The following is a 23,961-nucleotide window of genomic DNA, read 5'->3' as shown; positions in this document are numbered from 1 at the left end:
CCTCAGGAGGGGGAGAAGCTTTAACACCAGGCGACTTAGTAGTAGAGGTCGACGGCTTTGGGGCCGAAGACGACTTAGTCGCCGCTGCCGGAGCCGGTTTAAATTCCTTTGGAAGGGACCTTGGTTTTACTGTTTTAATCTTGGGAATGACCAAAACCGATCTTTCCCAAGCAGGGGTGGACTTAGAGAACCCTCGGAAGGAAGAGGAAGAAGGAGGAGTAGGACTTAAGATACTACCTGCCTCACTTACTTCCCCACCTACCTCCTCCTTCCTGAGAGCCACCCTTGTCCCATGCTGGAGGGACAAGGTAGCTTTCTCATCAGAAATAACTCCCACCATGTCGTAGCAGACAGTACACGCGTCGGGATGCCGGACCATGTAGCCCTCAAGTTGCACGGCGCAGTTGGAATGCAACCGAAAGACTACATGGCCGCAGGGCTTGAAAAGGGTAGCGGGGCACCCTTCAGAATGAATAAAAGAAAACTCTGGATGTTTTCGCCTGCTCCGGATTCCGTCCTCCAGAAGGTAGAGGTCAGCCCAGTGTATGGGGTCTGGGACACGCCGGACCGGAGAGAAGGAAAGTCCTAATCTCTAGTCCGGTCAAACTGAATCAGAAGACTACAAATTATCATAGTCGTATACTTGAACCATCTACCGTCCCCACTGGAGTGGTGAACGAAATGAGAGAACAGAACCTGAGCTGCGGAAACTTAGTATAATAACTTTGGTGGCGAGTGTGATGGTGAGTTACACTACGTCGGAACCTTAAAGGTCCGGAGATATCTATAGAATTTGTATATATATCTGGTAACCAGGAGTAATCCCTAAAGAGCTTAGCCTACTCAGAGTCTCATAATCTCGTTGTCATAAGCAATGCTGGCGGAACCGGGCTGAAACGAGCAGAACAAGAGAAGGTAAATCCTATACCTGAGCCTGAACGCATCGGGAGGGGGGGGAGGGCCAACTCCCAGCCCGATCAATTTCTTCTTGAGTGAGACGGCAGAGACAACGGGGAGAAGAGACAACTGAGCGGTGGAGCAGTATAAATGTACAATCCGGTGCGCTGCCCGCTGGCTGGTGTGATGCTAGACCACTATCAAGCCGGCAGAGTTACTCACTCGGAGACATCAAAGTGATTATATATAATACCACTAACCCTCCCTCAACCCCTACCTCCCCCACTTGAACGAAAAAACTCTAGCGGCCATTCATCGGTAAGGTTAACTAGCACCGCGAGCTATAAGACAGCGTCAAAGCAGAGCCGAGCTGGGAAGTAAGGGGGGGGGGGGGGGGGGGGGAAGGGGGGGGGGGGGGGGGGGGGGGGGGGGGATGTGTGTGTGGTGGTAGGGGTGATGTGTGTGGTGGTGGTGGTGGTGGTGGTGGGGGGGGTCGTGATCACTTGGCCACAATACCCAATCGGAGATAGACACCTACTGGAGGCTGTTTAGCCTACTACTACGGGGCTAGTAGACCGACTAGGCCCATGGCCAGTCGTGACTGGTACAGCGACTGATCGGTGATCACTCTCAAACGGAAGGTCACAGCCTACTACTAAAGGGGGTCAGGAAGAGGTAAGCCCACTGTTATCCTAAAGGAGGCTAGGCCAAGGCAATATACATACCAGACCACCCAAAATAACAATACAGTGGGGCATCGCTTATTCACGGATCAGTACTCACGGATCCAGTTAATCACGGGTTTTTTCTTGGACCGCTTCTCATTTTTACATCACTGGTATGAATCGCTACAGCACGTTTGGTTGTGTTGCGTATGCGATGTTTTTCGGTAGGCTAACCCTCGGCCGAGGTCCGATAACTACCAACATTCATTTAAAGACTCATATAATGATATTAACTGACAATAAAGGTAATAAAACCATTCTCACCTAATATATTATTGTCCTATCTTCGAAATAAATAGCCTATTCAAGGTTTATGTATGACGTTCATTGGTAGGCTAAGCGTAGTTGCAGTGCGATAACCACCAACGTACACAAACAGATTCACATTATGATATTAACTGACAATAAAGGTAATAAAACCATTCTTACCATATATATTATAGTCATATCTTCATAATAAATAGGCCTATTTCAAAGAATAATTCCACATCATTGCACTCAACTTATACGTCGGAGTGGCCAGCCACAAAATGTAAGCATATACCTTACGTACGAAAATGGTTTATGTATACGGTTGCGTTCAAAGCGACATTTTTTGTTTGATAAACTTTTAGAAATTTTAATAGTAGTGGTAGTGTAATTACAGTAGTAATAACATTAAGGCTAAAATTAATTCGAACTTCATTATTATTTTGGCAGTATTCGTATATAACTTCTCTGAACAATGAAGTCATACAAACGCTATTTGTCATAGATTATCGTAAGTATTGCTGTTTGTTATTGGCGACGAAGCGTAAACGAAATACATAAAAGCATTTTTTTACCTTATATTATTGTCATATCTTCATAATAAAAAGGCTATTCGTGGAGTAATTCCATATCAGTGAAATCAATTTTATCTAGCGAGGCCAGCCAGCTGACAAAATGTACGTACGTATATGAAAATCAAATTATGGTAGCGTTCACAGCAAGATTATCTTTCGAAATTTTTATAGTACTATTCATGCTACGTAGTAATAATGTTTGGAATATACGTAACATTAATTTTCAATACAAAATATCATCGTTATTTTGGTAGTGAATAATAGTTTAGAATTATCATACATACACTGCATTGTTATGGGTTTGTGGCAGTGATAAAACAACCAAAATAACGTTCTCCTTTAAGTCGTCATATCTTCATAATAAAAAGGCTATTCGTGGAGTAATTCCATATCAGTGAAAATGAATTTTTATCTATGCGAGGCCAGCCAGCTGACAAAATGTACGTACGTACATATATGAAAATCAAATTATGGTAGCGTTCACAGCAAGATTATCTTTCGAAATATTTATAGTACTATTCATGCTACGTAGTAATAATGTTTGGAATATATGTAACATTAATTTTCAATACAAAATATCATCGTTATTTTGGTAGTGAATAATAGTTTAGAATTATCATACTACACTGCATTGTTATGGGTTTGTGGCAGTGATAAAAACAACCAAAATAACGTTCTCCTTTAAGTCGTCATATCTTCATAATAAACAAAAAAGGCTATTCGTGGAGTAATTCCATATCAGTGAAATCAATTTTATTTATGCGAGGCCAGCCAGCTGACAAAATGTACGTACGTACATATATGAAAATCAAATTATGGTAGCGTTCACAGCAAGATTATCTTTCGAAATATTTATAGTACTATTCATGCTACGTAGTAATAATGTTTGGAATATATGTAACATTAATTTTCAATACAAAATATCATCGTTATTTTGGTAGTGAATAATAGTTTAGAATTATCATACATACACTGCATTGTTATGGGTTTGTGGCAGTGATAAAACAACAAAAAACCAAAATAACGTTTCTCCTTTAAGTCGTCATATCTTCATAATAAAAAGGCTATTCGTGGAGTAATTCCATATCAGTGAAATCAATTTTATCTATGCGAGGCCAGCCAGCTGACAAAATGTACGTACGTATATGAAAATCAAATTATGGTAGCGTTCACAGCAAGATTATCTTTCGAAATATTTATAGTGCTATTCATGCTACGTAGTAATAATGTTTGGAATATATGTAACATTAATTTTTCAATACAAAATATCATCGTTATTTTGTTGGTAGTGAATAATAGTTAGAATTGATCATACATACACTGCATTGTTATGGGTTTGTGGCAGTGATAAAACAACCAAAATAACGTTCTCCTTTAAGTCAACGCGTTTAGGAAAAACATGACATAGAATCGACTTTGGCGACTTCATCACTTTGATATTTTTAACGATACAATAACTATCATTTGTACTACTAAAGCCATCTTCACTAAGTAATTTTTCGTAAGATATGTGTTGTTGCAAAAGCTAGCTTATACATAAAAGGCTTTTATAATTTAAGTCATCTTAGATATACATATGTACCCAAACTCATTGTGGGGAAATTTACTACTGTTTCCTCGAATATTGAAATACTTTAGCATCATTCAAACACTTTAATAATATTAATGCATAAATACTAGGCTATCCATATTTACATCGTATACAAATACTACATACAGTTAATATACACATACTTTTATATACAAAGTTAACAGTTATATACACATACTTTTATATACAAAGTTAATCATATGAGTAGTGATCAGACGACAGCTGTGCACTGGACTACGTACGTACTACTTGGAAGATAAAACAAACAAAAAGTTTGTGTTGTTAGTCGCCGAGATAGATTAACATTTTTCCAGAGATTAAAGAGCTGAATTTTGTTTGAAGGTATGTCAACCGCATTAGTAAATAGGTATCATCTTCTAAGGACATTTTTTTTCTCTCTTCTTTTTGCGGAAGAATCTTCAAGCCATTTTGTATTCAAAGTAATGAGAAGGAATCATTCTATTCTTCATGAAATCAGTAAAATACTTACACTAATAAAAACTAAAAACTACGTAATGTATGCAAAACACATACATCATCGTTAGCTTCATGTGTGTTAACGTTCATTCTAAGAAATTACAGAGTAGTATAACTAACACCTGATTGGTTGGTTGGTAGCCATGGAGATCTGTTATCCAATGACTGCCCCTCTGCTTCTGTTCTATTTATAGACATATGCTATGGATGGCACTAGGTTTGAACGTTACCATGTTCGTGATTTTCTGACTGCTGACGGCAAAAATTACTCAATAATTTTCTTTATATAATTATTCCTTCGTGAAAACAATAATACCACATGGTGTTGTAGCGATACGTAATCACAAAGTACAAATCCTTTTCCCGGACCATCCTCGTTTAATTTTACGACTCTTCAACTTCAAGATCGATATGGTAAAATATTATTATATAGTCATACTTATTGTTAAAATTCACAAGTTGAACTGCAAAACATTATTATATTTTGATTGTTATGTACATATATTTTTTGTGTTTTACGGAATGTTTGTTTTGAAATAATACCTATTAGTGAACATATGGTATTAATTGTCCCACTATTTTATTATAGGTGATCTTAATTATCTCACATTCATTTAACAGTATTATATTAATATTTATTTAAATAAACTGTAATTAATAAATAACAATAATGAAAAACATAGAAAAAAATGTTTTTGCTGCAGTAGTGGTTTGTTTGTTTGTTATGCATCTGACCTCACATTTCCGAAATCTGAAAATTCCAAAAACCGAAACATCGGAATGTGTGTGTACTGCACATTTTTTTAAACACGCACACAATGTCTACACATTTACTGATACCCGTTGGTGAAAGACTCAAATTACAGTACGTGCGTATTTATTCCTGAGAGAGAGAGAGAGAGGAGAGAGAGAGACAGAGAGAGAGAGAGAGAGAGAGAGAGAGAGAGACGATGAGAGAGAGAGAGAGAGAGAATGATTAAGGACTCCAAGGCGTGTTATTTTTACAATTATTTTATTATCTTGGGATTTTTTTTTAATCTTGAGATTTTCTATTCAATTCTCAAGATTAATAAGAAAATTACCGTAACTTGACTAGCATCAGCACACATCTGAATGACTCGGCCATTAGCAGGCTAAACCACCAACCTTATGAACTTGCATGATACATGAGATACATGACAAAACACAAAACCACTGTTTATTGGTGAAAATTTGGGGGTCGCACGATATGGGAGATTGCATGTTATTCGAGTATATACGGTATGTGATTTTTTTTAGCCTTTTATGGAACAAAATCTAGCAAGAAATTGCCATTCCCAGTTGGCAACACTGGCCTACTCACGTTTGTCCAAGTTTGTTTGTTGTTGTTATGAAATGTGGTGTGCGGCGCGTTCTTTAAATTGTACCCATATAAACGAGTTAATTATGTGGCATCCCCCCCCCAAAAGCCCGATTCTTTTTACTCATTATGGGAAAGACGCCTAAAGGTCAGATGAAGGTTTTTACGTGGAATATATTAACGTGTTGTGACGAAGGGAAGAGATGTTTCGCTGCATACTGCTGGTAGCATTATCGTTATTATATTACTGGATTGCACTGCAAAATCGTCGCCATCTTTTATACAACATAGATTGTTGGTGAGTACATATTTTGATAGTTCTCTTACCACTCATCCTCTCTTTCCTTGTAAAAAAAAGAGGCCCACCATGCGTATGTAGGCTTCTAGCTGTAATCCCTAGGCTAGTAGGCTACATATGTACAGTAGTACATATACTACATTTATTTTTTAAGGCTAATTTTGTACAATAACTTTAAAACTGTCTTGAATTTAGTTTTAGGTGATAGTTGATAACATATTTGGTGTTTGAACTAAAGTAGGCAGTTATAAACATTGGAATAGTGGTCTTGGGTGGGTTAACTATTAAAGCAGGCAGTTTTAAGTAATTTTGAGGGGGGTATCAGGATAACACGGGTATTTACCTATCACGGGGGGTTCTGGGCCCTATCCCCCGTGGATAACGAGGCCCCACTGTATAATATACAATACAATAATGAGGTATCATGGAAAAGTTGCAAGAGGAACATAAGGTGTCAGGAGAATACCCAGCATAGATCTAGCCTAGCCGTCCGAGATCACTATGGATCCGGTCAGGTAAGCCAGATAAACTTCCAAGGACGTCATGGCATGGACGGTATGCCATGAACGGTAACACTCGACCAAACCCTCCAAAATCAAAATTTCGACCTGGTCAGGTAGGGAGGATAGGCCCAACAATATGACAAGAGAGACTCTCTATCCTTAATGCCCTCCCCGCAAGCACCGTAGCGCCGACGGGGGGAGAAGCCTAAGGGGTAAAAGTGTAGGGGGCACGTGGCCTACTTTCCAAAACTTAGTTTAGGCCTGTTCGGGTAAGCCAGGGGAGGAAAGCAACACTTCCAACCTCTCAGTGCATAAACAATATAATATACAATAAACAATATAATATACAATACAATAATGAGGTATTATGTACGAGTTGCAAGAGGAACATAAAGTGTAAGGAAAATACCCAGCATGGATCTAACCTAACTCTCCGAGATCACTATGGATCCGGTCAGGTAGACCAGATAAACCTCCAAGGACGTCATGGCATGGACGGTGGGCACTCAACCAAACACTCCAAAATCGAAATTTTCTATCTGATCAGGTAGGGAGGATAGGTCCAACAGTATGACATGAGAGATACTCTCTATCCTTGATATCCTCCCCGTTAGCACTGTAGCGCGGACGGGGGGACAGGTAAGGGTATAGGGGTAGGGGCACCTAGCCTACCTTCCAAAACCTAATCTAGGCCTGGTCGGGTAAGCTAGGGAAGGAAAGCACTCATCCAACCTCTTCAGTGATATGAAATTCATGAACGTGCATAAATCAAAAACCTATCTGGTTCGCATTAAAACAATAACGCATGCATGTCTCGTATCAGCAGAGAGAGGACTCCTTCCTCTACGATGATAAATACGATAGGCTAGCTAGTAGCCCTACAAGGTACATATATAACACATTGATAAAAAATGCGCATAGAGGGGCGCAAACACGCTCGAGGGGCTGGGAAGAAGCCAAAGCTAGAATATGAATTAATCAAATTTTTAGAACCCCAGAGGACGTCATGAGCGTGTTAGGCCTACTTTAAAATATGAACCAGATCCGAACTCAGTCGGCTGTGAATAAGCATGTGATACGAAACGATAACCGTAATGAAATATAAAATTAACATAAAAAAATAAAAATAAAAATAAAGGAAATAACCAGTAATAATAACGCAAGCATCTGATGATGCACCCAAATGGCGAATGAACTAGCGGCACCCCAGTACATTTTTTAAGGGACCGAAGGCTAAAATTGGAATGCATCGTAACCATACGAATTACGAAAACACAATTTTGAATACTCAAGTTGGAATGAAGAAGCAGAGAGTTCCACGGAAGACATAGCTTCGGCAAAATAAGGCACCAAAGGAGCAACTGAAGACGCGTGCAAACACACAAAGGCTAATTAAAGGAATGAAGATGGCGGGCGGGTAGTAGTAGTAGTAGTAGCGAGAGCGACCGGAAGGTAGGGGGAGTAGCCTTTGTAACGGCTCTCGCCGTGGGAGGGATTTTGAAAGGAATCCTCTAATTGGCAGAGGACCTATGAGTAGTGGCTTCCACTCGCCCTAGTGCTTATACAGAGCTTTGGGGTGTTGGCGAGCTGAGGGTAGTACTTCAGCATACCATGCTATCTTTTTCTCTGGTATATTTAGGATCTATTTATACTTAGAAAAGTGAGCTACAGGAACTTTTCACTGGCAGACACAGGTCGAACCCAGAAATTATCATCATAACATCAGATTTTTTTTTAGCTATAATGGAGGTTGCTCATGACAGACAAAAATTAGGTCTTCATTTTTCAATTCATGACTACCCTCAGAAAATGATGCACTATTCTAGGCAGTACAACCAATACTACAGGAACACTTGTAACTTACAATTTCTAATTTTACAAAAACTATCATTGTAACATTGCAACTAATTTGCAAGAAAATGGCAAAAAAATAACATATATTATTAGTAACCTGAGTACAAGCCATCAAGTTTATGCTGGTTCTTCACATATAACCTACCTAAAGACTGGAAGGAGACTTGTTGCAGTTTCAACAGACCAATTCATATCACAAAGTGTCTTCACCATCTGATAACGGTAATCTTCCCCAGACATCTCCTTGCCAGCAACAGTCAATCTCTCCTTCTGACTCAAATTCATTATCAGCTTTGGAAATACAGACAACCCATATCTGAAAATTGAAAGGATTAGTGCTGACATAAAATTACTAAAAGTTGCTTCACTAAACAACAAACAGGAAACTAACAAAGAACCAATGTGGCATCATTTTTCAGGAATATCTTCAAGGCTATTAGTTAGACAGTTATGACATTTTAACACAATGTTTATAATACTCCGCCATAATTTATGATGTTATAGGAGTTAGTCAAACTTATATACTTTAGGAAATTATATACTTTTAAGATTTTAAGTTGTAGGCAGTGAGTACCAAAGCACCTAGGCAAAGTTCAGCCAAGTTAAGTTAACCCCCTCCCTTTCACTAGTTCCCTCCTTCCCCCCCCCAACAAGCTCCACCATTCCCCTCACACACCCACCCCTCTAGATCACCTTTCCCCCCTCCCACTCTCTCCTCTTCCCCTACAATTCTCCCATACCCTCTCTGTGGTGACTTAAGTAAGAATGCTGAGTATGGTTGCAGTATTGTCAAACCTTCCTAGTGATAGTTAGCATACCCGCCAGTTAGGAAGACTCGTGGTTTGCCACTGTAATGCCTATGGGTCAGGACTACCCATGCCACCTACTGATACACAGTGTAGTTGAATTTGTTCAAGCTCATGTCAATAATGTTGCTCTGGTATTGGGAAAAAACCACCTTCTGGGATGTTTGCTACGACCTCAAGGTAAACCTTAAGTGGTTGAACTAGGCATAATACTTTCTGCTAAATTTAGTTTACTTAGAATAAGAGATTTCCTTCATAAAGGATTCTCATTCTTGACCAGAAATGACAGACCAAAGGACAATAATAATTGATGGTCAGGTGTTTGCGTGATGTATCGTCCCCATCTAAGTGAGCCCAGTCGCTATATGAGCTCCTGGTGCTAAAGCAATCAAGAACATCACCTATTATAGCTTGTGAGTTGTGGTTGTATCTGGTCCACTGAACTGAGGGGCTGGTCAAAGGGGGACTGAGTAATTGGAACCTTTCGAGAGCGGGAATTTGCAGTGCAAAAGACTGCAGAAGGGAAGTGACAACTTCTACACTAGAGCCAATCCCGAATCTATAAAGTAATGGTTCCATTAATGCTGCCTTGTATATCATGATTGTTGTAACTGTCAGGCATTTCTCTTCAAAAAGGGATAAGAAAATTTCCAAGGATGTCAGGGAAAAGCCACCATGGTGTCTGCTCTATGCAGATGACATAGTCTTGGTAGTCGAGAACAAGGAAAAACTGGAGGGGAAGCTTGAAAGATGAAGATATGCCTTGGAGAGTAGAAGTTTAAGGATAAGCAGGAAAAAGACAGAATATATGACAACCGAATTGAATGGCGACCAGCAAACAACAATCAAAATAGGCAGAGGAAACTTCAAAAGGGTCCATGAATTCAAGTACCTTGGCTCAATGATTGACAATGAGGGGAACATGGAAGAGGAAATTAACGACCGGATTCAGTGTGGTTGGAACAACTGGAGGGAGGTGTCTGGAGTCATATGTGATAGGAGAGTCTCTATAAGATTAAAGGGCAGAGTGCACAAGGCAGTGGTCGGACCAACAAAGACATATGGATTGGAAGCAGCACCACTAAAGAAAACAGAGGGCAGAAAGTTGGACGTAACCGAGAAGAGGATGCTTAGATGGATGAGTGGAGTAACCAAAATGGACAGGGTTAGAAATGAACATATTACGGGTACAGTAAAGGTCACTGAAGCATCAAAGAAAGTGCAAGAGGCAAGGTTAAGATGGTATGGCCACCTGATGAGAAGAAAAGAGCAACACATGGCAAGAGAAGTGATGGACGTGGAGATGGATGAAACATGGAGAGGAAGACCTAAGACCAGGTGGAGAGATTGCATTAGAGATGATATGAGGGAGAAGGGAGAAGGGAGAGGGGAGTACAGGAGGAAATGACACAGGACAGAGGTAGATAGGTAGATGGAAGAGACTCATTAAAAATGGCAATCCTGAAGAAGAAGAAGAAGAAGAAGAAGAAGAAGAAGAAGAAGAAGAAGAAAGAAGAAGAAGAAGAAGAAGAAGAAATATTTTTGACCTGGCTCTCAGTAAGGATATAATCTAACCATATCTTGCATACGGACTGTTATTGCCAGATATATAATGTTTGTAACTTTTGCACTAGGTAGAGTCACAAACAAAACTCCCTTTACCCTTGGTCTGGGTTCCTCATGAATTTGGCAACTCACTCTCTCTCTCTCTCTCTCTCTCTCTCTCTCTCTCTCTCTCTCTCTCTCTCTCTCTCTCTCTCTCTCTCTCTCTCTCTGCTTCAGTAATTCACTTTTCTGCTGCTGATATCTCCTGTCTTCAGTTTTTTATTTGCATCCCTTTTCAATTATTCAATCAACAAGTCCGCTATGAGCGGTCATCTCTATTCAATGATGAATTTATGAAATTTATGAAATTTATGGCCAAAGCCGAGTGCCAGAAGTCTACCCTTACATTACCAATGTCGTTGTTGAGAGTTTGCCCTGTGTGCAACCAAGGCAGGCTAATATTCTCTGGTCTATTTTTCCGTTCCTTTTGAATCCTCAAAACAGCATTTGTCTATTATGAACATAAGCCTAAGTTTGCGGTCTTGCATGCCATTCCTGGCAGCAATTTATGAAATGTGCCCACAAATGCTATGATAGATGTTTGTGGGCAAGAGCGTTCAATTATTTATGGTTACCCAAGTTTGTTTAGGGTTAGAATTCACCAACATACAGATTATCACTTTATGATAAACATACACGTTATTCAGGAACATTCTGCAATAGAATAATTGTTATTGTCTAAACTGTTATAACTTTTACATTTCTCCATTTCTATCTTGAGAGAAATTAATTAAGACACTGCCTGTTTGTTAACATATTTCAAATTTCCATGTAAAACATTTCCAAATTAAAGGATACAAGAATGAAATCATAAACAAATTTGAATCTGAATATGTATCTGAAGAGATAAATCGTGAGTCAATAGTTCAATAGTTTAATAGTAAAACTATCTACAGTAATGCCAATTTATGTCAGGCGTGCGATAGATACCAAATGGTATCATGTCTGTTCCTCAAAATCTAGATCTTCTAGATAATAGATAAAATACAGCAATAGATAAAACATTTTCTGGTTTCATGAAGAATGACACTTTTAGAGAAATAGCACTCCAAAATCTAATCTCATTGCAAAAATATATTACAACTCACAATATAATAATCCATGAATAACAAGTGAATGAAGTAGCCTAGTTACCAATCAGTACTAAGACTGTAATGTTTACAGATTATAAAAGTAATGTTTAGCAAATTATGAATATCTACTTTGAATTATTTCACATGATTTAATAATCATTTTTCAAGACAGTATTATTAGAAACAAGATATGTTAAGTAACATATTAAAGCTTTGCTCATTAACATCTATGTAGCCATGGCAAACAGACACCAACACAATGCTATTGCCCTGCATGGTCCATTTTTTGGTATGCATAGGGCAGGATTTAACATCAAGGAGATTTCTAGACCGATGTTCCAAGAAGTCATCGACAGAGAAGGTTGCTGGATGAAATATTAATCATTATTCAACATTATTTTCCTGTTGACAGGTAGTCCCCAGGTTATGGGAGGGGTTTCCATTCCCTGGCAGGGCACTGTAAGCCAAAAATCACCTTAACCTGAATCATCCTAATTATAATGGGAATAAATAGCACTTACAGCACTGTTACAGCACCATAAGCGCTGTGAGTCTGGGTTACAGTGCCATAAAGCTGGTAACAGCGCTGAAAAATTGTGGTTAACAGCGCCGTGAGGCAAGCACCAGGAGTCTGGAATGATGTAACCTGAACCTGACGTAACCCGGGGACTGGTTTGTTCATTGAAAAAATAAATTGCATATAAGTATTAATGTTCCATTATTAAACCATTATTGAATTCTAGAATACTACCTTATAGTACTAATAAAATAATAAACGGAGCAATTTGTCTTGAAATTCCTGAAATAAAACTACAGTAGTAGGTTATGGTGATGAAATAAAATGTTAGGGCCTACAGCAATGACTGATTTGATTGCTGAAATTCAAGGAGTTGAAAGTTTTGTTTAGAATAACTTTCTGGTCCTAAAGTTATAACTAATTTTGTACTTTGTTTTAGTTATAATGTTGCTCTTCATAACCTTTTAATGATAAGTCATAATGTTGCTCTTAATAACATTTTAATGATAAGTCATGTTGCCCTTAATAAACTTTTAATGATAAGTCATAATGTTGCTCTTAATAACCTTTTAATAAGTTATAATGTTGTTCTTAACCTTTCAATGGTAAATCATAATATAAAGGTATAATCGACCAGACAAGAAATTGAGTCTCTCTCCCTGGCCCCCCACAATATACTTCTTACATAGGTCTATTAAATTCTTTTATTTAAATAGAATGTATATATAATAAAAAATCTGAAAAAGTTAAAGTATGAAACTGGAGAAAACCAATCAGAAAGGAAAAGGGAATTTTCCATTAAAACATCTTATAGCAAGCAGGGAAGTTACTTTCATGTTTAACATTGGACTACAAATGCCCTAAAAAGGAAACTCAACAGAAAACTAAAAAAACTTAATGATAGCAGTGATTGGACTAATTGTGCACATCAAGATTGTGTTGTAAACCTATCAAGTAAACAAATAAGTGAAAATGTTGTGAGTGCACTTGGATATGAATATGGTTTATCTTTCTTTATAACGAGTCGACCTTCCCTAAGTAAATTTGAAAAATAATGTGATCTTCCTCAAAATCATGTTGACATAATTAAAGGTATTGTTTAAGAACCTGGCAATGTTAAGCATGAAAGTAACTTCCCTGCTCGCTATAAGAAAAGTTAGACCGATCTTTTGGTATTGATCTGTTCCAGGAAAGTGATTACTCTTAATTTTTTTTTTTTTTTAAGATCTTATGTTGTTGTAAGACGTGTTCAATTTACTTGTAACCTTTAGTTTGTACACACGTCAAATGGCCCCCTTAAGATAGTTAATTTTAATTTGGATAAATCAGTACCTTGAGAGACGAGACTCGAGGTGGGACAAAGCAAGGACTGCAGCTTTGCGGGGACGCAAAGAAACTTGGGGAGGGAGTGATAAACCATTCTAGAGGGCTTATAAAGAGCTCCCTAAAAATCCTCAACTCTCAGGACGGCCTAGGTATGTCAACGGTCATTCTCTCTCAGATTAAAAAAAGCGTCACCTCCTGCCAGCATCCCTCCCCTAAAAGTTCGTTGGTTGGTTTTTAGCGTCACCTATATTGGCACCCATGGGTCCATAGACCTAAGGAGAGGTGCCGGAGCCAATCACATCCTGGAGGGAAAATAATCGGGGTGTTTGTGGGGTACGAGAGGAAGCCAAGGTTTCCCCTTGAGGGAGGCAGTTAGCCGTAGGTCAAGCAATGGGTGGGGTGGACGTGCAGTTCCCCCTTGTTGCCCTCTGCCGGTTTCCTCGCTGGTACTGTAGATATTAAGTTCGTTATATATATATATATATATATATATATATATATATATATATATATATATATATATATATATATATATATAGTATATATATATATATATATAAATATACAGTGTTCCCCCGTATTCGCGGGGGATAAGTACCAGACACCCCCGTGAATAGTTAAAACCCGCGAATAGTTAGAACCACCACTAAAAATGCTTATTACTGCCTATCTTGAAAGTTCAGATACCAAATGTATACCTTTAATAACATCCTACTTCAAATATACCTAAAATTACTAACCTATTACTGAGGTTATATTACTATCATTTCAAAGTCATCTTAAACATTTTACCATTAAAAATATATACCTACAGCCAATAACAGAGAGAGAGAGAGAGAGAGAGAGAGAGAGAGAGAGAGAGAGAGAGAGAGAGAGAGAGAGAGAGAGACAGCAGTGAATGGCAACATCATATATTGACCATCAAGAGTGAAATTATGAATTATTTCTGAGACAGAGAGAATAATAATGAAGAGAGAGAGAGAGAGAGAGAGAGAGAGAGAGAGAGAGAGAGAGAGAGAGAGAGAGAGAGAGAATAACTCCTAAACTCTGACTCCTTCCCCTCCGCCAATACTCCGCCAATACGTATATCAAACTGTCATTTACTCCCCCACACACCTTCCTCCACGTGGATAAAAAAGACTGGGAATCGCAATTTTTAATTAACCCTCTTACGCCGAAGGGGTCTCGGAGTGAGCGCAGAAGCAGAAATTTTTTTCTTTTATCAAAAAATCAGTGCGCTTAGTTTTCAAGATTAAGAGTTCATTTTTGGCTCCTTTTTTTGTCATTGCCTGAAGTTTAGTATGCAACCATCAGAAATGAAAAAAATATCATTATCATATATAAATTATGCGATACATGATAGCGCGAAAACAAAATTTCATATATAATTGTATTCAAAATCACTCGTGAGCAAAAACGGTTTTTAAAGCTAACGAGTTAATTTTTTTCGTTTGTATTGTACACTAAATTGCAATCATTTGGTATATAACACATTGTAAAACAATCAAAGTAACACAGAGAAAATATTATCACAAAATGATGCATGAACTCGTAAAATGCGGACGTAGAATTTTTTTTTTTCAAAAATTCACCATAAATCTAAATATTCTTCTAGAACCTTCCAATTTGTTTCAAAATAAAGATAAATGATTGAATATTACTATACTGTAAGAGTTTTAGCTTACAATTGCAGTTTTCGACCATTTCGGACGAGTTAAAATGGGACTGAATGTGTTTTTGTTTTTTTTTATATGCAAATATTTCAAAAATAAAATGAAAAAAAAGCTACAACCTCAATTATTTTTTTGACACATTTTCATTTTCATATATAAAACTCTATGAAACGCCTAATATGAAATGGATCAAATATAACGAGAATGCGACGTACGCATTTCGGAGATTTGCGGCGGAGAATCCGCAAGCGGAGGGAAGGAGTTTTTTTTTTTTTTTTAATTCACCATAAATCTAAATATTGTGCTACAGACTTCAAATTTGTTTCAAAATGAAAATAAATGACTGAATATTACTAGACTGTAAGAGTTTTAGCTTACAATTGCGTTTTTCGACCATTTCGGTAGTCAAAGTGACCCGACGTGGTTTTTTCTATTTATCATGATTTATATGCAAATATTTCGAAAATGAGAAAAAGCTACAACCTTCAATTATTTTTGGTTGTATTCTACATGAAATTGCGCACATTTTCATATATAAAATTTAAGGTAACGGCTAATTTAAAATGGTGCAAACATTACCACAATCGCACGTATGATTTTTTCGGAAGTTACCGCGCGGGCGTAAAGAAAATGTTATTTTTTTCATAAATTCACCATAAATCGAAATATTGTGCCAGAGACTTCCAATTTGTTGCAAAATGAAGGTAAATGCTTGAATATTACTAGAATATAAGCGTTTTAGCTTACAATTGCGTTTTCGACCATTTCGGTGAGTCAAAATTGACCGAAGGTTGAAATTTTGGCAATTATCGTTATTATATGAAAATATCTCAAAAACTGATAAAAGCTACAACCAGAGTTATTTTTAGTTGTATGTGCATGAAATTGCGCACATTTCCAGATATAAAAACTTTTATATAAACGGCTAATTTTACAATGGTGCAAACATTACCACAATCGCATGTATGATTTTTTTCGGACGAGTTACCGCGCGGACGTAAGGAAAAAGTTTTTCATAAAATTCACCATAAATTGAAATATTGTGCTAGAGACTTCCAATTAGTTGCAAAATTAAGGTAAATGATGAATATTACTAAAATATAAGAGTTTTAGCTTACAATTGCGTTTTTCGACCATTTCAGTAGAGTCAAAGTTGACCGAAGGTTGAAATTTTGGCAATTATCGTTATTTATATGAAAATATCTCAAAACTGATAAAAGCTACAATCATGAGTATTTTATTGTTGTATTCTACATAAAAAATGCGCACATCATATAATAATACTTCAGTGAACGGCTAATTTACAATGGTACAAAAAATTATGTCAAAGTGACGAAATAATTTCAGAGATGTGTCACAGATACTTTTAGTGAGGCAAGAAAGAAATTCGTGCTTGCGCGCCTGTCGTAACGATTGTAAACAAAACAACACCTTGATCCGTGAACTCCAGCATCCCCCAAGGCGCGTGATACAAAAGTTTTAGGCTGGTAGGCCTATAAGTATTTTTCCGCTAATTTTAAAAAAAACTTTTGTAAGTCGACGTAAAATACGTCCAGTCGGCACACGAGACAAAAAATGTCGACGTAAAATACGTCGAGACGGCAGTAAAGGGTTAATACATAACACCATTTATAACAACTACGGTAATAGTGTGCTGTAGTACAATCATTGAAATACAAGCCAAACATATGTTACACAATTCAGTTGCACTTTAGGAAAAAAAAAAAAAAAAAAACTCGTTTCTCGTTCGAGGCTCGCCATGGCTGTACACGTTCTCGCAACGAGTATAACGTTAAAACCAAACTTTCATCATTCTCTTTTGCTGTTATTGAACTTATGTAACTAGAAGATGGATAAATTAAGCTATTGTAATTTGTTCTCTCATAAAATCGGACTATCGTAAGACGAATTTTCGAAACTTGAACACAACAGCTGTAGACTGTAAAATCCTTATTATATCTTTACATACTCTAGACACCCAAAGGATTAAAGCTAGACTTTTTTCACTTTACAGTATTTATAATACTATAATGTACTGTACAGTAAATTCTATAGTACTATACTGCATAAATATAATTTTACGTATTGTGCCATTGTGGGATTACGGCGCCTTTGACTGGTCTAGAGTTTCGAAAGAAGGTATGCAGAGGCCGTAAGCTTTAAAATCACTTAGCGTAAAAATCACTTAGCGTCGGCTGCCGGGAACAGAACCCCTGCTGCTAACCAAGGGCCGCCTGTATTACTATTATTATTATTACGCAAAAATATTAATAAACATACACCTGTACCATAAAAATTCTCTCATCTCAGTAAGAGAGAGAGAATTTACGTGATGCTTTGAGAGAATTTACGTGACCCTTTGAGGGCAATACACATTCCTCCTCCTGACACTTGATAAATTTGAGTTGTTGGATTCCAGCCATCTCAGCTTGCTACTGGAGTTCAAAGAGAAAGATGCGGGGTAAAATGCATTTTCTTTCATTCTTACATAATTTTTTTTATTTATAAACTAAAATCTTGCTAATTCACTTTAGTATTTTCTTCAGTGAATTGATATTATTACTGTTTGCATTAATATTGATATTTGAAAATCAGTGAACCATTTATCATCCAAAAAACATACATCTCTGTAAGAGAGAGAGAGAGAGAGAGAGAGAGAGAGAGAGAGAGAGAGAGAGAGAGAGAGAGAGAGAGAGATTTTTGTAGTATTTGTAAAATACTTTCACATATGATTTTTGTAATTACAATTTCTGGGCTCAGTTCGTGTCGCTGCGCGAAATATCCCTTTAATCCATTATTTCTAAGGTAAATTGAACTAACAAATACCAGAGAATAAATAAAATAAAGAAAAAAGGTCAGTATAAACTGACTCGCTCACCCTCAAGAGGGCGTCGGTATGAACACTAGGGTGAGTAAGACCACTACCACGAACCTCTTACCAATAGAAATCTCCTACGACAAAACCCCCACAAGTTGGGAGCCGACCCACAGAATGGGCAGCAACTACCACTACTCCACCCCACGCTACCGACTGCTGCGCCTCTGGTGGCCATCCTTTGCGTTAGCACGTGCCTTACCAGACGTACTTTTTTGTCTCTGTGTTTTTCGTGCCCCTTTGTGAGGATTTTATCTAGTTATGGAGCGTTCAGCCATCGCATCAGCTAAGTTAAGTATTCCGTAAGGTTCCTACTTAGTTTTTTCCAGCTTTGAGTCAGTATTTGCCGTTTTTTAGGTATAAATACTGGCTCGCGGCCGGAAGCATGGCGGCATTGTTCTGCCTCGTGGCGGGTTCGTTCTTGGTCTTCCATACCTAGAACCTTCCCTTTTACTTTACACTCTATTACTAGTTATCTACATTATGTTAGGGGTCCAGCCTACTAGGTTTATGTCATGATTGCATGTCTTCTTACCTTGCGTAGGCATTTAGTTTCTATCCAGACCCTAGCCACAGCTCTTAGTATCGGCCCCGGCTAGCTTTGAGTGGTAGACTTTCTCTCGGGTTAGTCATACACTCCTGGATTTTTTCTCCTACTGTTTTATTTTCCTACTTTCATTTTAATTTAATTTTTAGTGATTTTGTGTATTTTTAGGTTAGCCTACGGCGTCTGGCAACGTTAGCGTAGCCTAGGTTCAGTATATCATGGTCCCCATCAGTTTTATGCTTCTCTCATCAGTTTTGTTGATCTACGATAGCATCTCGCTGATTAGTTTGGTTGCATTAACCTAGGCTATGTTTTTTGTGTGTTTTATCGAGTTACCGCTTCGTGGTCACCATGTGATCGCGATGCAGCCAGGCGCCCGTCCAGTCACCCTGCCCTCCTCCCGCTCTCCCATAGAGCCGGGGGGAGGGAGGTCCGTCCTCGCTCGCTCCACCCGGGCCTGTCTCCCTCTCTCCCTACGCGGAGGGAGTAGGGGAGGCTGGACAGACACAGACTGGACTTGACCGTTCTCTCTGCTTCACGGTGCTTTGTTGTGACGGGTGGGCTGGAGGGGGATTGGCCTTCCCCCTACTTTGTTACTCCGTTGCCCGATTGTTTGCTCGAGTCTGTTTCGCCCTCTCGCTCCTTCCCGGATTGTCGGTGCTTTTTTATCTTACCGGAGCTCCGTCAATCACGAGGAAAGGGAGCTGGTTCCCCACTTGCGGGCGGATCTCAGGCGTACAGTTGGTCTTTTAACTAAACCATCCCGTCTCGTCGGTATACCGGGAGACGAACACCTCCGCGACCCGGAAACCATTCCGGAATTTAGTGCTATTTATGCTTAAGTGTATTTTAAGTTTATTTTAAGCTATCATAAGTTTAATTTAAGCTAGCTTAAGCCGGGTTCCTCCCTTACCTCCGTTGTCACACCCGGATCACTCCGGGGTTATAGCCTATTCAGGCGGTAAAGGAGGGGTTATGCCCAAAATTTTTCCGCTCTCCGGCATGTATCGGAGTTCTATTAGCCTGTAAGTGATGTTCTTTTATGGTACTCATGTATCTTTTCACTTACAGACCACCAACTGTGAGCATCCGGGATATGCAACGCCATACTCCATGAACCCCTGGTTCGGGACAATGAAGTCTGCAGGCTCCCGACGCCTCTCGTGCGCGACTCCGCATGGGAATCTGCAGGTCTGGTTCCACGAAACCTGCACTATCTGTTACGATCTCGTGAGTCAGTTCTTAGACGGGGTAAGTATTTCCAACTCCGTACATGAATTCCAATGACTGTTTTAGATCTTAAGTTTAATTTTAATCTTTTATTTTAAGCTTAAGCTCTCTTTATGTTGGGTATTACATCCCCGATAACTTTTAGGTTAAGTCCTAGTCTTAGTTTAAGGTTTTAATTTTAAGTTTAAACTTAAAACTAATGAACGCCCTCTCTTCCAGGCTGCTGCCGTTAGAGAGACCGCTCTGGGCAACCCTGAGGGCTTGGGTCGGCGGATTCGGGAAGAAAAACGCCGCCAAGGGACAGCCCTACATCCTGGAGAAGAGGATGGCTGTCCTGCTGTTCCCCGGCGGCAAGTCAACTGGTTACGTCGACCTGGCAGAAGCAGCCCCGACTATGGCGGAAATCCAACAGCAGATCGCCACTTCGATAAAGGAACCAGGCCACGATATCTCATCGGAAGTCGCGACACTGGATTTAAATGTAGAAACCGATGGTAGGTGTTGACGACCTGTTGGTCGAGGTAGGTACGTTGGACGCCCAAGGGCTTCCCTTGGGCGCCACTGGATCTTCTTCTCCTGCTAATTCTCCAGCTTCCTTCCAAGGCTTTACAGGAGCTGAGCTCCTTTATGCTTCACCCGATGCTTCGGTGAAACCTAAGATTAAGGGCCAGAGGGTACAGAAAACCCTCAAAAAGACGTTGTCGTCGTCCAAAAAGACTTCGTCGGCGTCAACATCTCGTAAGTCTTCGGCTGCAAACCCCAGAGCAGAGAAGTCTAGAGCTTCTGCTTCAAGCTCGAAGTCCTCTAAGAGCAGGTCTTCCAAGGAGAGGCCCCGTACTCCGGCTGAGCCGGCAGTCTCTCCTCTCCCCTTGGTACCTGTTCCAAGTTATCCCTCTACCTCCGCAGCAGCTCACGGCTTTGGATCCCAATGCTGGATTGTTGCAACACATGGGAGACTTGGTGGCTCTTCTGAGGAGCAGCATGGAGCAGATGTTCTCCCGGTTGTCCGATAGGATTACGTCCCAGGACAATATAATCGCCGGACTTAATCAGGAGGCCCCTCTAGCTACTCCTCCAGCTTTCGGTGCTGGACTGCTTCAGCTTCCACCTCATGACTCTCTGCCTCCGTTCTCTATGAACAACCCCTGGAGAGTGGCGTCATACGCCCCTTTACAGGACGGCCTTATTTCTATTCCGGAATGTGGTACTCGAAGGATTGAGGACTTTGAGTTCTACCCGGAGGGCCTCCAACCGACCGTTCATTGGCTACGCCAGAACTTACTGACGCAGCCATGACTAGAGAAGATAAGGTACCGAAGGAGACAGTCCTCTACTCACGTGACCAGGCTCAAAGAGAATGGCTCAGGTGTTTAGAGGAGATGGATTGTTCTAACACGAGAATACAAGCCTTTAAGAGTCCCTTCACCATTTTTACGATGGAGGAGGGAACTCCTCTTCCCTCCTTTTTTTTTCCCTTACCAAGATAGCAACGGTCACCATTCCAGCTGCCCAGAAGGGTGAATCGTTACCTCAATTAAGGGAAGCAGACCCCACATCTCCTTTGCTCCCTTCAATGGAGAATTGTGGAAGATTTGCCTAACACCTTTTCGGCTGGCAAGCTCAAACCAGACTGTGCTATGGATCAGTTCGGCGAGAAGCTGCCTAGGCTTTCCTGACAGCCTCATTCAAGCTGAATGTGAGGCCAAAGTCCTAGGCTTGCCAGGTCCATGAATACCATGGCAATGACGGAAGTAGTGGCTATTTCTTATGCTTCAGAGCCGCTCTTCAAGCTCCTGACTAAGTCCCAGACGCATACCGTCCAGTCTGATATGTTTGAGTTTGCTACAGCTAGGATTAACTGCCGGAAGTATGTCCTCCAGGAAGCAACTATTCGTCATGAGCCGAATAAGTTGCTTTCCTCCAACATCTGGGGGGCAGACCTCTTTCCTGAGTCGATGGTCAAGGAGGTCCAAGCTGAAGCAACAAGGCTCAACCAGAGCCTTAAAAATCGTTGGGGTCTCACGGCTAAGAGACGCCAAGACCAAACTGCAAAATGTAAGCCTCAGAAGAAACTTAAACGTTACCAGCCTTACCAAAAGAAGCAGCAACGTTTTACCCAGGCTGTTTCGGCTGTACCTATGGTACAATCAGCCCAACCCTCTACTTCTAAGGCTCAGTCACAACCTATTTATGTGATTTCCCCCCAGCCTCAGCCTTCCACCTCCTACGCTGTCTCCCCAGCCTTTAACCAAGTGTTCGAGGGCCATGCCTTTCAGCACTATGACCGGTTTGCCAGAGGAGGAAGAGCTAGGGGATCCTTTCGTCAGAGAGGATCAGGAAGGTCTCTCAACAGGGGAAAACACTTCCGTGGAGGCCGCGGAGGTCACTCAACCCAGCAACAGTGAGATCTCGAAGGTAGGAGGGAGGCTGTTTCTCTTCCGGCATCGGTGGGGATTCAGCAATTGGGCACAGAGCATTGTGTCAAAAGGCCTGGGTTGGAGTTGGATTGCGGATCCTCCTCCATCCAGACCATTCCTTCAACTTCAATCAAAAGAAATGACGGAGTATGCGGAGGACCTCCTTCAGAAAGGAGCAATAGCGAGAGTCAACAGATTAAAGTTTCAAGGTCACTTATTCAGCGTGCCAAAGAAAGGCTCACAAAAAAGAAGGGTAATCTTAGACTTGTCCCGCTTAAACTTCCCCGTGGGGCCGTCACCAACTCTATCGATCTTACAGACGCATACTATCATATCCCTATTGCAAGACACTTTCGCCCTTATCTGGGCTTCAAGATAGGAGATCAAGCATTCTCCTTCAAGGTAGTTCCCTTCGGTCTGAACGTGGCACCCAGGGTGTTCACGAAGTTGGCGCAAGTAGTCGTCCAACAACTGAGGTCTCAAGGGATAATGGTAGTAGCGTATCTCGACGATTGGTTGATTTGGGCTCCAACAGTCGAGGAATGTCACAAAGCCACACTGAAAGTAATCCAGTTCCTAGAGTATCTGGGGTTCAAGATAAACAGAAACAAAGTCAAGACTCACTCCGGAGTCCAACTTTCAGTGGCGGGCATTCAATGGAATCTATCCTCCATACTCTGTCGATTCCATCAGCCAAGAGAAAGGAAATAGCGAAGTCAGTAAAGCAATTTCTAAAGCACAAATAGCTTCAAGGAGAAGCCAGGAAAGAATCCTGGGTTCCCTCCAATTTGCCTCAGTGACAAACATCTTGATGAAAGCCAAACTGAAAGACCTAACCAGAATCTGGCGCTCACGAGCAAATGTCAGATCCCAGGGACAAGTTGTCATCAATCCCACAGATTCTACGGAAAATCGTCTGCGCCCTTGGGCAAAATTGAAGAACCTGTCCATATCAGTACCCCTTCAGTTTCCTCCTCCGGGGATTACCATCCACACAGACGCTTCATTAAGCGGCTGGGGAGGATATTCTCAGTCAAGAAGGTTCAAGGAACCTGGTCACCTCAGTTCCGCCAGCTTCACATAAACGTAATTAGAGCGATGGCGGTGTTCTTGACCTCTGAAGAGGTTACGTCCGCCAAAGAACTCTCCACAAAAGTTAGTTCTGGACAGCGCAGTGGTAGTCCATTGCGTAAACAGGGGAGGCTCCAAGTCAAGACATCTGAATCATGTCATGGTAGCCATCTTCTCCCTGGCGGACAAGTTTCAGTTTGGCACCTCTCCTCCACCCATATAGCTGGAGTGAGAAACGTCATAGCAGATGCTCTATCCCGCTCGGTTCCTCTGGAGTCGGAATGGTCACTGGACAACAGTTCGTTCCAATGGA

General features: G+C 40.3%; 1 protein-coding gene across 1 annotated transcript in view; it reads right to left on the bottom strand.

The window, feature by feature from the left end:
• Window positions 1-23,961, bottom strand: part of LOC135219553 (Fanconi anemia group I protein-like) — a 258,047-nt gene that overhangs the window by 189,464 nt on the left and 44,622 nt on the right. The window contains exon 4 of the mRNA XM_064256406.1: window positions 8,654-8,819. Within this exon, the coding sequence (XP_064112476.1) occupies window positions 8,654-8,819 (166 nt within the window). The remainder of the gene's footprint in view (window positions 1-8,653; window positions 8,820-23,961) is intronic.

This window comes from Macrobrachium nipponense, chromosome 1 (assembly GCF_015104395.2).
Source record: "Macrobrachium nipponense isolate FS-2020 chromosome 1, ASM1510439v2, whole genome shotgun sequence".
Lineage (NCBI taxonomy): Eukaryota > Metazoa > Arthropoda > Malacostraca > Decapoda > Palaemonidae > Macrobrachium > Macrobrachium nipponense.
Note: the sequence above shows the minus strand (reverse complement) of the source record. Positions and strands in the feature narration are given on the sequence as shown.